General features: G+C 51.8%; 4 protein-coding genes across 4 annotated transcripts; 2 read left to right on the top strand and 2 right to left on the bottom strand.

Annotated features, from left to right (window-relative positions):
- Positions 1 to 1943: 1943 nt before the first annotated feature.
- MIND_01356900 (Carboxylic ester hydrolase) lies at positions 1944 to 3326 on the top strand (the record flags this gene model as incomplete). The annotated part of the gene is made up of 6 exons (XM_037369999.1): positions 1944 to 2124; positions 2179 to 2324; positions 2378 to 2641; positions 2926 to 2999; positions 3045 to 3089; positions 3140 to 3326. 6 exons carry the CDS (start codon positions 1944 to 1946, stop codon positions 3324 to 3326), a joined length of 897 nt encoding a protein of 298 aa, XP_037213555.1.
- A 957-nt stretch (positions 3327 to 4283) lies between these two features.
- Positions 4284 to 7743, bottom strand: MIND_01356800 (uncharacterized protein; the record flags this gene model as incomplete). The annotated part of the gene is made up of 4 exons (XM_037369998.1): positions 6917 to 7743; positions 6710 to 6870; positions 6368 to 6658; positions 4284 to 6316 (listed from the first exon to the last, which is right to left on the bottom strand). Exons 1-4 carry the CDS (start codon positions 7690 to 7692, stop codon positions 4284 to 4286), a joined length of 3261 nt encoding a protein of 1086 aa, XP_037213554.1. The 5' UTR covers positions 7693 to 7743.
- Positions 7744 to 12300: 4557 nt separating this feature from the next.
- Positions 12301 to 14600, bottom strand: MIND_01356700 (Dipeptidyl peptidase family member 6; the record flags this gene model as incomplete). The annotated part of the gene is made up of 7 exons (XM_037369997.1): positions 12301 to 12501; positions 12559 to 12910; positions 12956 to 13003; positions 13051 to 13839; positions 13888 to 14248; positions 14300 to 14477; positions 14523 to 14600. 7 exons carry the CDS (start codon positions 14598 to 14600, stop codon positions 12301 to 12303), a joined length of 2007 nt encoding a protein of 668 aa, XP_037213553.1.
- A 575-nt stretch (positions 14601 to 15175) lies between these two features.
- Positions 15176 to 16329, top strand: MIND_01356600 (uncharacterized protein; the record flags this gene model as incomplete). The annotated part of the gene is made up of 5 exons (XM_037369996.1): positions 15176 to 15227; positions 15276 to 15565; positions 15619 to 15697; positions 15744 to 16087; positions 16150 to 16329. The coding sequence occupies 5 exons, from the start codon at positions 15176 to 15178 to the stop codon at positions 16327 to 16329; spliced, it is 945 nt and encodes a 314-aa protein (XP_037213552.1).
- Between the last annotated feature and the right edge of the window lie 63 nt (positions 16330 to 16392).

Here is a 16392-nt window from a genome sequence, read left to right as displayed (position 1 = left end):
AAATGCCGCATGGCCTTTCTACCTGAATATTTCTCGTGGACTGAGTCACTTGCCAATGATGTAACCCGGCCCGGAGTCAGGGCCGATAGCATCATGACAACCTTTTTGAGTTTTACGCCCATGTCGATGAAAGATGGGTTTGGCGATACCATGATAGCCCAAGTAAGTACTAGTAATAAGTCATGAGAAATCTACCCTGATATTATTATGTGTATGGGCTTGTACGACGAAGTTCCAAATTCCCGTCAGCCCTTGTCCGGAACTCCTCCTGAGTAACGAGGAGCCCACTGAACCGCAACAGTCGGCAATTGCCTTGGTTCTCAAGCATGCGAGACATGAACTAGAGCAGCTTGAGCGCGAGACCAACCATACCTCTCAAACGTTTGTTGCGTCTCGAGACCAGTTATATGCTTTTCTGGATTCACACCGCCATGTCCTCTCCGCGGTGCGGCGGCTTCCGACCGACATCCTGCTCGAAATTTTTTCCCATATCAAACCAGAGCTGTCAGACACATGCTCTTCGTCGAACAAACTCCTCCTCCTCCTCCGGGTATGCAGACGATGGCGAAATCTGCTCTTGATGTCTTCGCCATCCTTATGGTCAAACCTGTCAATCCATTTGGAGCGGAGCGAAACAAACCTGCGTGTTATAGACCGGCTGAAGTCGAGAATATCACTCATCTTGCGCGCTTCACAGCCCGTGCCGCTGACCATCGCGTTGACGCTTCCATCTGGACACCCAGCCTCTGTCAACATTCTCGACTTGCTCCTCACTGAGGCTTGTCGTTGGAAAGACGTGTCATTCTGCATTGACACCATCCATTACAACTCGCTCGCTGTCCCTAAACACACCTTTCCATTACTTACGCGTTTGGCTATCCGACTCACCCAATCGGGGCTGCCGGACAGTGCAAGCCCGTTCTTCGCGAACCTCCCTGCGCTCTCTGACTTCCGACTAAAACCATCTGCAAGTCCCGTTCGCTGGGGTATCTTCGGGTCAAAAATCTGGCCGCATCTGAGGAGTTGTTACTTGGAACAGTGCTCGGTACGGGACGCATTGACCCTCCTCCCCCAATTTTCACCGCTGTCGCGCATAACCTTCGCCAACTGTACCACGAAAATCGAACACGCAACGGCCACCTGGGCCACCGTTGACGTGGCGGTCTCCGAGTTGAGCATCAAGAATTGCAATGGCCGGTTTATAGTCGAGCTCCTAGGCGCAATCGCGGCCCAAGAACTGCGAAAACTGTCGGTCGTGGTCCAGAACTATGACATTACCCATAGCGCCCATGTCCTCCCGGCCATCCTCCGCTGCTTGCGGTCGCCGACACTGACTCATCTCCGCCTCGCCAACCCAAATCTTCCGCCAGCCCATTTCACGTCGGACTTGCTGTTGCTCTTGTCCTCTCCCGCCGCCCAGGGAATCGTTGACCTCGACCTCGATTTACGCAACTTCAAGAGCGCCACGGTCATCCTACAAGCTCTCGCTGCCCCGTTCACAGCCCAGCCCTTAGTACCCGAATTGCGATGGCTCTCGCTCCGTGGATGCAGCTATATCAGAGGGAACGACGTGGCCGCGCTGCAAGAGAGCGATCACCGCAGGAATACGCTGGCCGAAGTCTGGCTCGAACGCAAAATTAGTTGGTTGCCCCAGGATTTTGTTGTTGGCGCGAATCCTCAGGTGAGAACCTTTGCGGGATAGCAAGTGCAAATGTTTGTACCATTACTATAAGTATACAACTATTCCATATATCAAGTCGAGGCGAAACCCAGAGGGCAGAGGCTCATTAAAGCGCTCATTCCTTGACCGATGATGACATAAGCGCTGCTCACAGCGCCATCTAGCGTGTGCTCGGTAATTGCTCAACAACTCCCAGAAGAGCCTACGCGCGGCATTTTTTCTTGCTCGGCAGACATAATGGGCAGCAAACTACCTCTTTTCCATGCACCAGACCAAAACCTGTCTCCCGCTTTCATTCCCCTCGAAACATCGCGCCCAAGTCGACGCGTTGCACTCCATCTATGTGCCGGTTAATGTTAACGAGACACTCATTTACCCCCGCTTTGATCCTGGAGCAGAAAATGACACTCAGCTTTGCGTGAAAGTTTCCGCCGACTACCAGGGTTTGTTCTAACCACATCTCGCTTGCCTTTCTGTTTTGTTGACAATGGTTTCAGGACTGACAGCAACTTCGATCTGGCTAGCCCAACTTCGTTTAATGGACGAAGTCAACCCGGGCGGAGTATCCACCTTCAACGGCAACCTGTCTGTGTATCGCGAACGTGGTGGTAAATTCCTCACATTCCACGGGCGGATGGATCCCGTATGTCTATTCTCTCTCATATCAATATATTTGCACTCAAATAACTGGCTAAGCTCATTGCATCGGGCAACTCCAAGCGCTATTACCTTGTCGCCAAGACCCTAGGTCCCGGGATGACTTCTACCGTCCTGATTCCTGCGATGAGCCACTGTGCAGACGGACCAGGGGCTTATAAGTTTGGACAACCACAGTCGGTTCAAAGAACGATGCACAACATAATATTCTTTTGGCTCTTGTCGATTGGGTCGAGGGTGGGGTTGCGCCAGACACCATTGTGGGGACGGCTGATAACGGTAGCACCAGAATGGCCGCTATGGGTCTGCTTTTATTTGCGCAGACCGAATCTCATACCTATATCTATTTCATTCTTTCTCTTATAGCACGCACTATTCGGTTTGCTTGAATTTTGCTTGTGTTTGATCCGCTTGGAGGTCTTGGCGAATTCCAAGCGATGATTATTGATGCGACCAAAGCTGTGAACAACTTCCTTTGCTTTCGACGGCCACCATGCCTCTTTCTGCGCGGACTGTAGCCATAATGTGAGCTCCTGTTATATAGAAAGCGCTGCGCCTTCTCTAACATGATCAGATGGGGTCTGTAGCTCTCCATTGACCGTGAACCCGCGCAAGTTCTGATCCGTTTCACCATAGGCGGAGTAGCTGTAATCGACTTTGCGTGAGCGGTCATCCTTTCGTCGCCCAGTATCTGAAGATAGCATAGTGTGGTCGTACTCCTCAGCATCGTCCTCGCGTCGCGTACCAACCAGTAACTTATCTGCTGCCTCTCACTCACTCGCACTGACGCGTCGCACCCAGTTCTGCAGAATGGTACCGCATTGCGCTCCTCATCATCGCATTTCTCGCCGGGCTCGCCGCCACATACAACTGCTGGCGCAGTCTCCGCATCCACAAGCTGCAAACCCAGGTCCAGGCCGCAGCCGCCCACCAATTACCATCGTATTACGCGCATACGGCGCCGCCTGGAGCTGCCCCTATCCGATGACCAGCAAGACTGCAGCGTTTGTCTCGATTTGACCAAGCAATTTACTCGAGAATACTATGTCTAGTGCTATATTCACTCATGTATTATCCAACATTGACAATTTAAATAACACTGGTGAATTGCTACTGTTTGCGAGGTAAACATATATAAATAAGTTGGTATAAGAGTCTCCGCCTTAGGTACAAGGCATACAATATGCTTAAATAATGCTTTGCTTGTGGTGGAGGCATCGCACAATAAGCAAACAATGTTTCAAACCATACAACATGTTTGCGGGCAGGTGGGATCATGCAAGACTACTACTTAGTAGCCCAACTGTCAGAATCTTGGTGAAAGGGTTATTCTTTTGAATTCAATCTTATCTAATCTAATAGATCTTGTTCTGAGGACGGCTTTGATCTTTCTCCGGCCACGGCGCCAGTCTCGAGTTTAAGGTTTTCCCGGACATGGAATCTGTACCTGAGGAGCATGCGCTACCCGGCCGTCGTGCGAAAACTACAGTGGGGTAACGCAGGGGTACCTCGCTTATTATTAGATGTAGAGTTACAGTAAGCGTTTTTCACGGAGGTCTTGGCTCTTGTGAATGTTCAGGAGTCTAGGAGGACTGGAATTGTTTTTGGATTCTTCCACGGCACGACCTGGTGAATGCCACTTTAGCCGCAACTAATAGCAATATCATGCGTCAGTGGCCGCGGCTAAATTTCGCGGCCCTTATTTGTCAATGCGTTGTGGCTAGGTGGCGCGCTCTATACAACTTGATATATGTGCAATGTGTGGGTGGTGGATGCGTATGCGTATGTAGGATGAGTGTAATGTGTCTTGTAGATGATGCAAGAAGAACAACAAACAACAACAATGCCAGGATGGAAGAAAGTAAGTGAGTGTAGCGAAAGGCCTCAAAACCAAAGAAAAAAAGGGCAAATAACGAACGAAATTGAGCGCTGAGCCTCCTCTTGCTCAGCGTCGATCATACATCCTCCCAGACACGGCACTCGATTCACTCGTTCGCTCGCCGGTAAACCCTCCGCCCCGATTCATGAGCGCCTCCGCACTCGAATTAGCAGTCCCCCCGGCTCGCAAAAGACTGAACGAGCCTCGATACTGGTGTTCTTGTTGGTACAGCTGAGCAGCGGACGGCGAAGCAAATGCGCTCTTGCGGAACTTCTTGTCCTTATCCCTATCCTTCTCCTTTTCTTTTTTGGTCGTCCGCGATCTAGACGGCAACAGCTTTCCCAACCCACTCGCACCCTCCTTCTTCGCCTTTGGCGGAGGCGAAGCGAACGAACTCTGGGTGCTGTTGGGGTGATGCGGCCAACTCTCGCTCGAGCCTGCGTATCCATGACCATGCCCAGAAACAGACGAGTCATACGCCCCTCCATATGTTGCGTTAGGAAGAGATGCGATCGACCCGCCAGTCGACATCAGCATTACCGGAGGCGGCACGCTCGCAGGTAGTCTCGCCTGGCTGGCCTCGTACATATACCGCATCTCATGCCCTTGGCCTTCAAGCTGGCCACTTTGAACTGGAGCTTTCGCTTTTTGCTGTTCCAGTCTCCACATCTCGCTGGGCGCCATTGCCTCCCCGCCAAAACCATTGAGACTGCTGTCGGCAGAACGCGACCTCTGGTGAGCCCTCCTGTCGTTGTTCCTGGATGGTAATGCTGGCACCATTTCCATGCCCATCCCTGCGGCACTGGCCAACGGAACTGGCGGCGGGGCGGGCCGCGTATTTCTCCGCCGCCTTCTGCTTCTCGTACTCCGAGCTCTAGAAAACGTGCTCCTCGCGTCGTTGAATGTCGACTTGGCATCGCTGTTGTTGTTAAATGACGGCGCTGGTGAATCGACAGATACGATGTCTGACCCAAGACCAACATCCATGTCATCGTCCAAGTCCTCGTCGCTTGAATCAGAGAATATCATGTCATGGTCAACTGATGCCCGCCGGGCATAACGAATTGGAGAAGGGCTTCTGCCCCGTCTTCCCCGATCCGCGCCTTCATCAGCGATGTCGTCGAAACCGTCGTCATACAAGTCAAGGTCATCGATATCGGCATCCTCATCGTCGGGATCAAGGACATTCCTCCGCGAGGCAAATCGGGGAGGCGAGAGCAACACCCCGTCCATTTCTTCTTCTCCCACTTGTCCTTCCAGCGCCGCAAGCCAGGCTTGTTTTGGGTCACGCTCGCTGATTGCGCTATCTGGGCCTTCAGAATCGTCCCCAATTGGATGCGAATGAATGGGTGGAGTCTGCGCTCGTGGTGATTGAGGGCTGACACCCCTGCTGATATCCAGAGTGGGGCTGTTGACATCCATAGGGGAATGTAATTGGAGTCTCCGTCGCTCCCGTTTGTTAGGCGACTTGTTGTGCTCCGTATCCCATCTGCCATCAGACGACGTATTCGGCGTTGCTAAGGGGCCTGGGCTTGTTGCAGTCGTTTCTGCATCGCTAACACTGTAGTGCCAGGACGATCCATATCCAGTCGAGGGCGTAGAAGTGTCTGTTCCATAAGTGCTTGGACTACTAGTGAACGCAGTGTTGGTCGAGCCATCGCGACGGGCCATCAAAACCGCTGACATCTTTAGTGGTGGGGGTTGTGGGGATACGCTCCTTGGTGGTGGAGGTGGAGGAGGAGGTAGAGCGGCCGTGATAGGTGAGGATTTTCGTGCAGAAATAGGCAGCGGAGGAGGCGGGGGCGGGGGAATAAATGATTTTGGTGCCGGACCCATAGGAATAACGTTTTGAGTCGCTATCGTAGGAGGCAAAGTATCTGTTCCTCTACGAATTGGATGTTGCAAGGGCGGTGGTGGAGGTATAGGCGGTAGTTGTTGCTGAGGCGGTGGTTTAGAGCTTGAAGGAGGCGATTGAGCGGAGTAGGCAGTCGAGGAGGCTGAGGACAAATTGGGGATGTATACTGGGATAACAAGTGGTAAAGGCATCGTTAAAGACGGATTGCGAGAATGTGCAGGTGAAGACGTATTGCTTCGAATACCTGTACACCCATGAATTTGCGCATGCACTCAAAAAACCGCATAAAACGCACCAGGAGCATTGCTCGACAAACTGCTCTTGCGAGGCGTCAAGTTGCCAGAGACCGAAGGACCACTAGTCGTGGTGCGTAAAATCCCGCCACTGATTTTCCTCTGGAGGGGTGGACTACCACCAATGACGGAATCGCCACTACCTTTCCGGACGACATCTGAACTAGTCTTGCGTCGCAAATTGGTCAAGCTGGGTTGCTTTGTCGTTGCTGTACTGGTTCCCGAACTCGTTTTTCGCGTCAAGGAGGGCCGTCGATCTGAGCTGGCGGACGTTGTGCGCGTCCTTGTTCGATCTGGAATCAATTCCATTAGCTTTCGTCTAGAGGAAAAAGTATAAGACTCACCTCGACTGGAACTCCTCACATTCCCACTACTTGCATCTCCTGCAGAACTTCCTTGATTTCGGGGATGCGAAGCCGCCGCAGGTCGTGGTGCCCATACTCCGGAGACACCTTCGAATTGCATAGTCGGTGACCGCGTTATTTGGGCTGCATGTCTTTGAGGTCTGAACATTAGTATTGGGGAAAGAGGACCCAAAAGGCTAAACGTACGAATACCCGGTCCTATCTTGATTAGCATTAACCGCGCGAAATGCCGTTGCTTCTGGAGTACGAGCCCGTTGTTGGGGCTGTCGCGAAGATGAGGAAGTAGAAGACGTAGGTTTTTGGGGCGATTTTAGCTTCGGCGGTTGACTAGGTCCCGCAATGGCGTTGGAAGAAGAGGCGGAGGCCACTGGTGTTGTTGGGGGAGGGAGTGGTAACGGTCGTGTAGACGTTGTCGAAGACGGTGATACTGGCCCTGGCGACACGGTTCCACCTATCGTGGCAGACGCGGACGCTGGGTTTGGCGACAAGAGCGCGTTATTTGTGACGCTTGTGGTCGACGTATCACCGATACTGGCCCTCCGCTTTCCCTTTCCCGTATCTCGCTCAGCGCTTGGCTTGCGTTTGAATGTGGTAGAGCCTACGCTGACCGTATCGAGCGGGGGCGGAACAGGCAATGGCCGCGTGCTGGGAGGAGTAGGCCGCCATGGACCAGCACTGCTAATCGGCAGTCGAGTTTGCGATTGCGACCTCCGTCCTCCAATACCCATTCCCACCGCAGAGGTCCCAGTTTGGTAGGCTTCAGGTGGCCCTAAAGTGCCATGATGTACGACTGTCCAGCCTGCAGACGAAGTCGTTGGATATACCAGCGCCGCTGGTGTGTTGGGCATCGAATGTGGTTGTCGTTGATTGTGGAGGTGGCCTGAAGGACCGGAAGTAGATGTCGAGGGTGCCATAGTCATTAATTTTGATGTTTCCGACTGGACGATTGCGGAAACCGACATCCTATCGCCCTTCTCAACGAACCAACTCGCACTTGAGAGCTGGTGTTGTAGAGAGAGAGAGAGAAGAGCGCGACGTCCCGGCCGGGGATAATCCTGCCAAATCAGCACCCCCATCAACCAATCTAATGTGACAGCGATCAGAATCTGAGACATCAACCACTCCTTGCGCTTAGTCAGGCCGACTTCTGAAACGCGGGTGTTTGTACATACGCCGCTTGCGCAAATTGCGCGATACCAGTAGCGGCCCCCCGCTTGTTTGTTGTCGGGTGGATCGTGGTGATGCGGCAAGGTGGTTTATGCGGATGAAACGAAAAGGTACCGAGCCAGAGCTTTCCAGGTACGACTACTTGCTCTTACTTCTCCTTTAGTTTCGTCCACCTATCAATGATCGACTTTGGTCCATATTTAGGCTCGCCTTGCCTTCACATGCAATTATACACATTGCCCGCACGAACACACCTATTCAGAAGGCTTCCTGGAACAAACCTCGGCGGCTTCGCGATGCTGATTTTGTTGATGGTCCTTTCGGGCGCCCATGGCCACATTTGAGAGTTAACCAAGCGTCAACCAATCCGACGCAGGCTCCTAAACCAACCCTCGTTGCAGAGCGCAATCCGAGGGTGTATTTCAGGCTGAATATGTATTAATTTACAATAAATAAATAAATGTGACATGATGTTACGAAGAGTTTTGGCGTGCGCTCTGCAAGAGGGCTGGCCCAGCTAGCCCGGACCGACCACCGAAGCAGTGCACTTATCTCCGGTTAGCGTTACCGCCGCTCGACCTCTCTCCCTCATCTACACCGTTCCGCTACCAAGGCACCACGCAGGATGCCTCAGTATTCTCAATGCCGTTGCAGCTGTCAACACCGCAATCCCCAACTTCATCCATATCAGCCTCACACATGCGCCATCGATGCAGCATGACAGTCACTGGGTTTCTGTCGGTGGGTTTGAGGGGTGGTGGATGGTGGGCTCACACGCGCAAATCCTGAGCAGATGCGTTTGGGGCCGTGGAGTGGAGGGGCCCAGTTATCCTGGCAGAGGGAGGGACCCAGAAGGTGTTGACGATTTGATGGCAGGCCAACCGGAGATATTCGGTGGTCGGTCCGGGCTAGCTGGGCCAGCCCTCTTGCAGAGCGCAACCCCAACTCTTTTCGTCACACATGTCACATCTTTTGATTTTGAGTGAATTCGATACATATATAGCTAATAATCACTCTCTAAAAATTGGCCTTACTAGCTCTGCAACGAGGGCTGGTTTAGGAGCCTGATCCGACGACCCGTTAGCCACACGATAAACTATTCCATCATTCAAGTTTAGACCGAATATGGGCATGAGGATCGCACGTCGCAAGTTACACGTTCGGCCGAATGCCCGCTCCCGCCACTCAAGTGTGCTTTGCAACGCTCATGAGATGGCGAGTCGGTCGTTGATGCTGTCCCAGGACCTATGATATCCGCCCTTGAACCTCAACAACATAACTTGTTCCGCTTATTGCGTACTGGGTTGGGCCTCAGATGCACATGCTCCTCGGGCGAACAATGATTGAGCAACACAACTCGCAGCACACAGTGCAAGTTTTTACCGGCGTCCCGAACAGAACTCCAAGTTCCACAAGTCGCCATCGGTATTTCGGTCTCGCAGGCGGCGGTGTTACTTTGGCCTCCCGACTGGTCGGACGCCTCTTCAGACACCGCGTACCTTGGAGGCCTGCACGATCACGACTCACAAGCAGTAAATTTCACGCCGGGTGACGAAAAGAAAGTAAAACTTTCGTGAAACTGCACCATGACAGTTTGTGGACGCAAACGCCTCGCTTCACATGCATCCCTTGATACATTCCGTTCTTTTATACTTTCATCCTTGCCTCGGGAACCGCTGGGCATCACAGCGAGGAAAAACGCAATCTGCCAGGCCACTGTTGTGCCACTGTCTGTCACCGTCTAATCGCCTCTGGCCTCTCTGCGTCTCACGAACATCCGGAGCAGATACTGATCAGTACTGATCTCCCACTTCTCTGAGAAGTTGAAGACGGAACAGCGCTTATCGACTCTGCCTACGTGGTCAGCGGTAGTCAGCAGTCGGATGACGGGCGGTTTGGCACACGTTCAAGGACAGTTCATGTCGACACAACAAACGTTATGGCTTCCTGTGTTCCAGCTTAAGTGAGTTCCACACTCACACTTCACCAGGACATGTGCATCTATCCAACCTACGGCATGCCTTTGACCTCCATGCATCTCTTCGAAACGGTCGTGGCCATGACCTCGTCCTGGAGACCTCGACTTCACGACAGTGGACCTACGCTTGTCAATCGAACCGAGCTCTGGAAATAGAACTCGTCTAGAAGCCCAATCTAGGATGCCGATGCGAGATACCACCTCACCTCAGTTCGTCTGCATCTAATGGGACCCACAAACTATCTTCTATCCTACATAGTCGTCTCAGCTTGGTCTGCGGCAATCATTAACTCGGTTTCTGTTGCTCAGGCTCTGGAAGACTGGAAGGCAACTGTGAACCTCAGAATGAACCTAGACTTGACCTCAATTCGCTTGTGCACCATCGTTCCCAACCCGCTCTGTTCTTCAATCAAGTTCACGTTCGCCTCCGGTGTTGGCGTGCCGGAGCGCATCAAACGTGCGACGCAGATCCCTGACACTCACTGATCATGAGTTGCGGTTGATCGCATTGTTGCGGATCAATACATCATGACGATTCAATTGTTTCACACATCAACATATGATCCACGGATGTTGTCAGCAACGGTCAACTTGATATCGACATCGAATCGACATGCTCATGTGCAAGGCTGGTTCAAATGCAGGCTCCAAAGTCTGCCTACGACATTTCTGCACGATTCAAAATTTGTCGAACTTAGCGGCGGCTCAAGCTAGCGCTCAGGGCACAACCGCTTACAGCAACTGGAAATAGAAATTTGAAATGAACAAGTCTATATATCGCTCGGTTGCCGGGGTCAGATAAGTCCGCAAGCCTGCAGATAATCTTGGTAAGTCTCCGTTTCCAAACTCCCGATATCCTTCCAATTGACAGTGCTGACCACCACACCATCCAGGGGAAGCGTGGCATTCAATGCGTCGGTGGCTGGATATTGAGGGGCTTCGGTGGAACTGAAAACTGCGAGCGAGAGTCCGGAACCCTGAGCCGTCAAGGTTGTGCTCTCTTGGAAACACCCTTGACAACGGAACACGAACTTGGCTGTTGTCTGCGTCCATGATGAGAGGCTAGAGACCGCGATGAGGCCGCCAGTGCTGATAGGGAGTAGCTTGGTTTCGTCGTTCCTGCGGATATTTTCGTGATTTTCAACAGCAGGGCTGACGACGGGACGCACGAAAGAGTACTTTGCTGAACAAGCATCGCGCTGACCACAGCGCCGGAGCTCCCAGAGGTACTGAAGCGCGTCACGAATGTGTTGATGCTCACTCTGCAGACGTTGTTAGCGCTCGATAATCAAGCTCGCAGACGGGGAGGTCCTCACTGAGGCACCACGGTTTGGTCTAACAATCCGAATCCGGCAAAGCCGTATGGAATCGGCACGATCAATTGGGCAAGGAAATCCTTGTCAATGGCACCGTTCGTCGGGAGAGCAATTCCAAGGGAAATCTGGCTTGTGTTGTCCTGTGTTACGTTGTCAGTGTTCAAATCTTTGGTTGATTTACTTCACTCACGAAAATTTGACTAAAGCACACATTGGTAGTCCCAGCCGGCGTACATGCCTTGGTTGATTGTCCATCTACCAACGCTGATTGAAATTGGTGCGCATGAAGACGTAAGTATCTCGGGAGGCTTACCTGCGAATGCAGAAACACTGAGGACGACAAGAGCGACTTGGCGAAGAAGATTAAGCATGTTTTGTTGCTGGAGGGGCGGATTTTTCGATAAGGCTAACTGAGACTTGTGGGTCGTATTTATGCGATTCCTCTCTCAGCAGAGCCCTTATTGGGCACCGATCGCGGAGGTTCAACTTTAGCTGGATGCGAGGTGTCTAATTGATAGAGCAAGTCTCCACCAGTGACATTACGGCGCCGACCCTTGGAGCATCTACTACTTGGCTTGCCACTGAAGAACGCCAATCATAGGACGTGCCAGTGCCCTGCACCTGGACCTCGACTGAGATTCTTCGAACTGGTAAGATGGTTATATGAATACCATTGTCAGCGACTCACGCGGGATCTCAGGAAGCAGTTAATGGCAAACTGCTCAGCGAATGTCTTTCCGAGCGGAGACATGGAAGTGCGGGAGGGCTTCTATTGGCTTGTGCCCAACCATCTATTGGTCCTTAAAGCCCTGCAAAACTTGAACGTCTGTCGTCAACGTTGTCCGCCGTAGCGTCAGTATTAGAACTGCCCCGAGCACCGCATCGTCACCGACAGTCCTGAGCATTCAACGCTGTCTACATCGCGGTCAGCCTATTATGACTTGTAACAGCGGATCGAGGCAAAGGCACTTGACAATTCCGTTCGAAGATGCTTCCATAACTTCCACTTCAATATATGCCGCGCCTCGCGTCGTCTTGCTTGTGACCAGAAGTTGTGTGATACGACAGGCGCGCATGCAGCGCCAAACTCGGAAATCATAATTCGCGTTCTACGAAACAAGAGCGAGGGCCCGCTGATAGAACGCTAATTCTGAATCAAGGGCCTTCTGAGTACTCTCGGCATTGCGCCAACCATGTCCTTCATCTTCGAAAAGAACGTATTCTGCTGTGCCGCCGGTGCTTTTGATAGCTTTCACGAGGTCTTCTGCCTGGTTTCGCGGGACTATGGGATCAAGAGCGCCTTGGAGAATCTGCGCTCGCCGGAATCAGCCCCTGTCTGATGTGGACGGGGGTAGATAGGCACTCACTAAAAGTGGCACAGATATGTCATGGGCGTGGAAGACCGGGGAGCGCGCGTGATATACATCCGGTATGTCTTCGAAACTGCCCCCTATCAAGGCCTGAGCGTAATGAGACTGGAATTTGTGTGTAAATTGCGTGAGCTTATGCAGATCCGAAATGCCGTATGAGGAGGTGCCTGCTGCAAAGACGTTATCTGGTTGTGATAACGCTACTAGCGTTGTGTAACCTCCCGCAGAGCCTCCCCTTATAACGATACGCTTGCGGTCGATGATGTTATAGGGATAGGACGAGAGGATGAGAGCAACCTGAGTGCAATCGCGCACATCTCGCACGCCCCAACTTCCTTTGAGACGGTTTCTATCATGGTCATCAGAATCAGAACGACAATTCAAAGGAGCTTACATGTAATCACGACCAAAATTCGAGGATCCACTATAATTCACGTCAATCCTGTGGAGGTGGGTCAAAGTAGAACAATTTGGTGCATGAAGACAGACCAGACCCAGCCTCTCGTGGTGAAGAAATGTTTCTCCAAATCAAAGTCCTGTCTTGCAAGGTAGGTCGGGCCACCATGAACATTGACAATCGCCGGAGGGCGTTCTCCCGGTACACATCGGTAATCAGGATTGCGGGGGAGATAGTACACAGCGTGAACAACCTCGTTAGGCGAGTCCAGAAGAGCGAGCTCCAAGGCCATTGGAAGAGAAAGATAGGGATCGGGGAGTACCGGCTCGATGTAACTTGTCAACGTTCTGAAAGTAGGGGCGAGCACGGCATCGGCGGTAGGGAAAGTGCAGAGAATGGTTTCTGTTCCACTATCCACCCGACTGCCCAAGAATACCGCCTGCCAAGGACCAACACGACGCATTCTCGCGATGTGGACATAGGGGCTCTCGAGCACTGTTGAATGTCCGCTGTCCAGACTGACGAGGTGGAAAACGCTTCTGCCCCCTTTTGAAGCAGCGAAAAGGATGAGATTATCATCCAGAACGGTAATATTGGAGCCACCGAGCCACCAAGAAGGATCGATAAAGTCCAGTTCGAGGGGAGAGGGAAGTAAAGGTCGTCTGGAGACTGATTTAGTCTTCGTATTGACGACTCCGAGCCAAGGGTTGTGGAAAGAAGAGATATCGCAAGAGAAAACAAGCGCATTAAGTGATATCCACGTTGGCTGAACGGCGCTGATCGTCGAGGGCTGACCAGCGACACGGTATGGAGAAAAGCGCTCTGTGGTAAGATTGAGACGACCATGAACAACATCGACAGCGGCAACATAGATCTGTTCCCTGGAGCAAGTGTTCATTTTCTTTTACAGCCAGATGTTTTGCACCTACCCGTCCCAAGGCATATCTGGATGAGACCACTGGCTCCACGCCAACAAGCTGCCGTCGGGATTAAAAGTTGGATTCGCGTAGAAGTCCGCGCCAGAGATCAAGCATGAAGGTAACACAGTTAGTTCGCTGGAACTAAAGGACACAAGGGTGTTAACGACATCTTTTGCAGAGGATTGTGTATGGTCCTCCATGATCGAGACAGCAATATCGGTGTGGACTGGATGTATCGCAAAAGCTGCAAACCTGCACTTGGGCGAGCTTGTCACTGGCCGTGGCTTAGTATTCGATACGGCATTGAGGTCGACTCGATAAACTTGAGCATCTTCAGCGTTAGAAAAGAGGCCCACGTTGTCATGTATTACTGAGGAGAAGATGAGTCAAGAGCAATGTAATACTTAGTGAGATAACTTGCTCGCTGCCGCGCCGCCGTACTCATGGACAGCAGTGCGGACATTCCATTTCCCGCCCAAAACATCAGTTCCATCTTCAGCACGAACCAATGCATTCCTTCCGCCCTCTTCCGGCCGTTTTTCGACACGGTATATGGTGCCAGTCACTCCGTCGACAAGCACGTCTTCTGTGGAAATAGACTTGAAAGATGAGAGGGAGAACGAGAACATTGTCACGGCACCTACCAATTTTGCAACACTAGCGGAAGTTATTGGAGAGTCCCATGTACCGTAGGGCGCAATTTGAGATACTCTGTCACCCATGTTGTTTCTTTTCGCGGGGCCCAATGTGCATTTGCGCCTGTTTGTAGTCGCTCCATTTCGGGTGATGGTAGGAGATGGCTAAGCGATGCCGGCGCTTGCCGGTCCCTCTTTCCGCGAACACCCACCATCGTTGAACAAAATCCACACAACTGCCAAGGACGACGTCGGGCGGCCCTGGAACTATTCAAAGTTTATTAGGCTATCAGGATGCTTCCTGCTCAACTCGGTGCGATCTTTGCGTCATGAGAATGAAAGCTGCCTGTTTTTGGTGTTAGGATACGAGGCCTGAGAGTCTTCCCGTGTATTCGCCAGAAGGCCTGGCTCATCGGAGCTTGGGTACCTTTAGATTCTGAGAAAACAACCACCTAACAATCCAAGTACCTCCACATCGACGTGACACATAACTAAGTGCGGTGATACGTGTAATCTGCAAAGAGAAGCCCAAATCGACCGGTTCACTGCCACATCCCCCCTCTTACAATCAACATCTTCTTGGACAGACAGGTACAACAGTCATCGTTCACGGCCTTCGTGGCCACATAAACAGCGCTGGCGCTGCAACAAACGGTACCACAATGAGTCCGCCTCTACCCATCAGCACCTGCATTATCGAGGACTGGTTTCATGGTACGCGGCGCGCTCACCAAAAAGAACACGATCCTTACAATGATATAGGGCTCTACACGGCGGTCTTAATTCTAACTTTATGGGTTATTGCTACGGGGAAGCAGCCTGCGATCAACGCTTCTCGTCGATCTTTGCAGGTGGCTCTCGTTGTCGTGCCCTACATTTGCTCTACGGTGCATGCCGCGGTCAACTGGCTTTGGTACGCCAACGCGGTAGATGATAACGAGCTTCCCAGTGGGCCAGGGTTGCTCTACTCCTTGACGCACATCCCTGCTTGGTTAGAAGCCACCGGGGACACCTTCTTTTGCCTCAATATCCTTTTGGCCGATTGTGTCTTTGTATGTCGTCAAGGTTGTTTCTGTTTTGCATACTGACCAGAATCATGGAGTAGATTTGGCGCTGCTCGAGAATATGGAATCGCCGGTGGCAAATTGTCATCCTTCCCATCCTCGCAACTATCACGGGTGCTGGTGAGCAACCTATGCTGCCTAGTCCAACGATCATAAACGTCGACAGTACTCGCCGGCATAATTATTGCCGACCAAGTAGTCGCCCGACGCACATCCGAGCCATTCATTGCAGCCAAAAAATCATCCGAGTTCATCAACCTCAGTAGCATCTACTTCTCCCTGTCCATGGCCACGAGTCTGACCACGACCCTCCTCATATCTCTCCGCATCTTCCTTGTACAGCGTGCTGCTTCTTTTGCGAGTCCACAAGCCCATAAGCTCTTCAATCCCATCATCGAAATTCTGGTCGAGTCAGCAGCCCTATATTCAGCAACGCTGCTCGCGTTTGTGGTGTTCAACACTCAGAAGAGTGTGAACGTCTACTACGCACAGAACATTCATGCTCAACTGGTTAGTTTTTGACTTTCGTAAGCACACTTTTCGTCTAACATGTTTTCCCCCTTCTTTTATAGGCTGGACTGGCACCACTCCTCATCATTCTACGCATCGCTACAGGCAGAGCTCGTCCGCAATCCGACTGGGACACCACGATCAGCTTTTCGACGACAATGAAGTTCACTAATCCCAGCAACAGCCCCAGCGTTGCGACGATGGTGGACTCTGCCAGTTATGATTGTGAAGCAACCTTATAGCTTGCTTACTTGACCCTCCTTGTCCACTCGAGCTGGACGAAACTTTCTTGTTTTTCGAGACTT

The sequence above is a fragment of the Mycena indigotica genome (assembly GCF_014461135.1).
Source record: "Mycena indigotica strain 171206Taipei chromosome Unknown Mind.scaff0016, whole genome shotgun sequence".
Taxonomy (NCBI): Eukaryota; Fungi; Basidiomycota; class Agaricomycetes; order Agaricales; family Mycenaceae; genus Mycena; species Mycena indigotica.
Note: the sequence above shows the minus strand (reverse complement) of the source record. Positions and strands in the feature narration are given on the sequence as shown.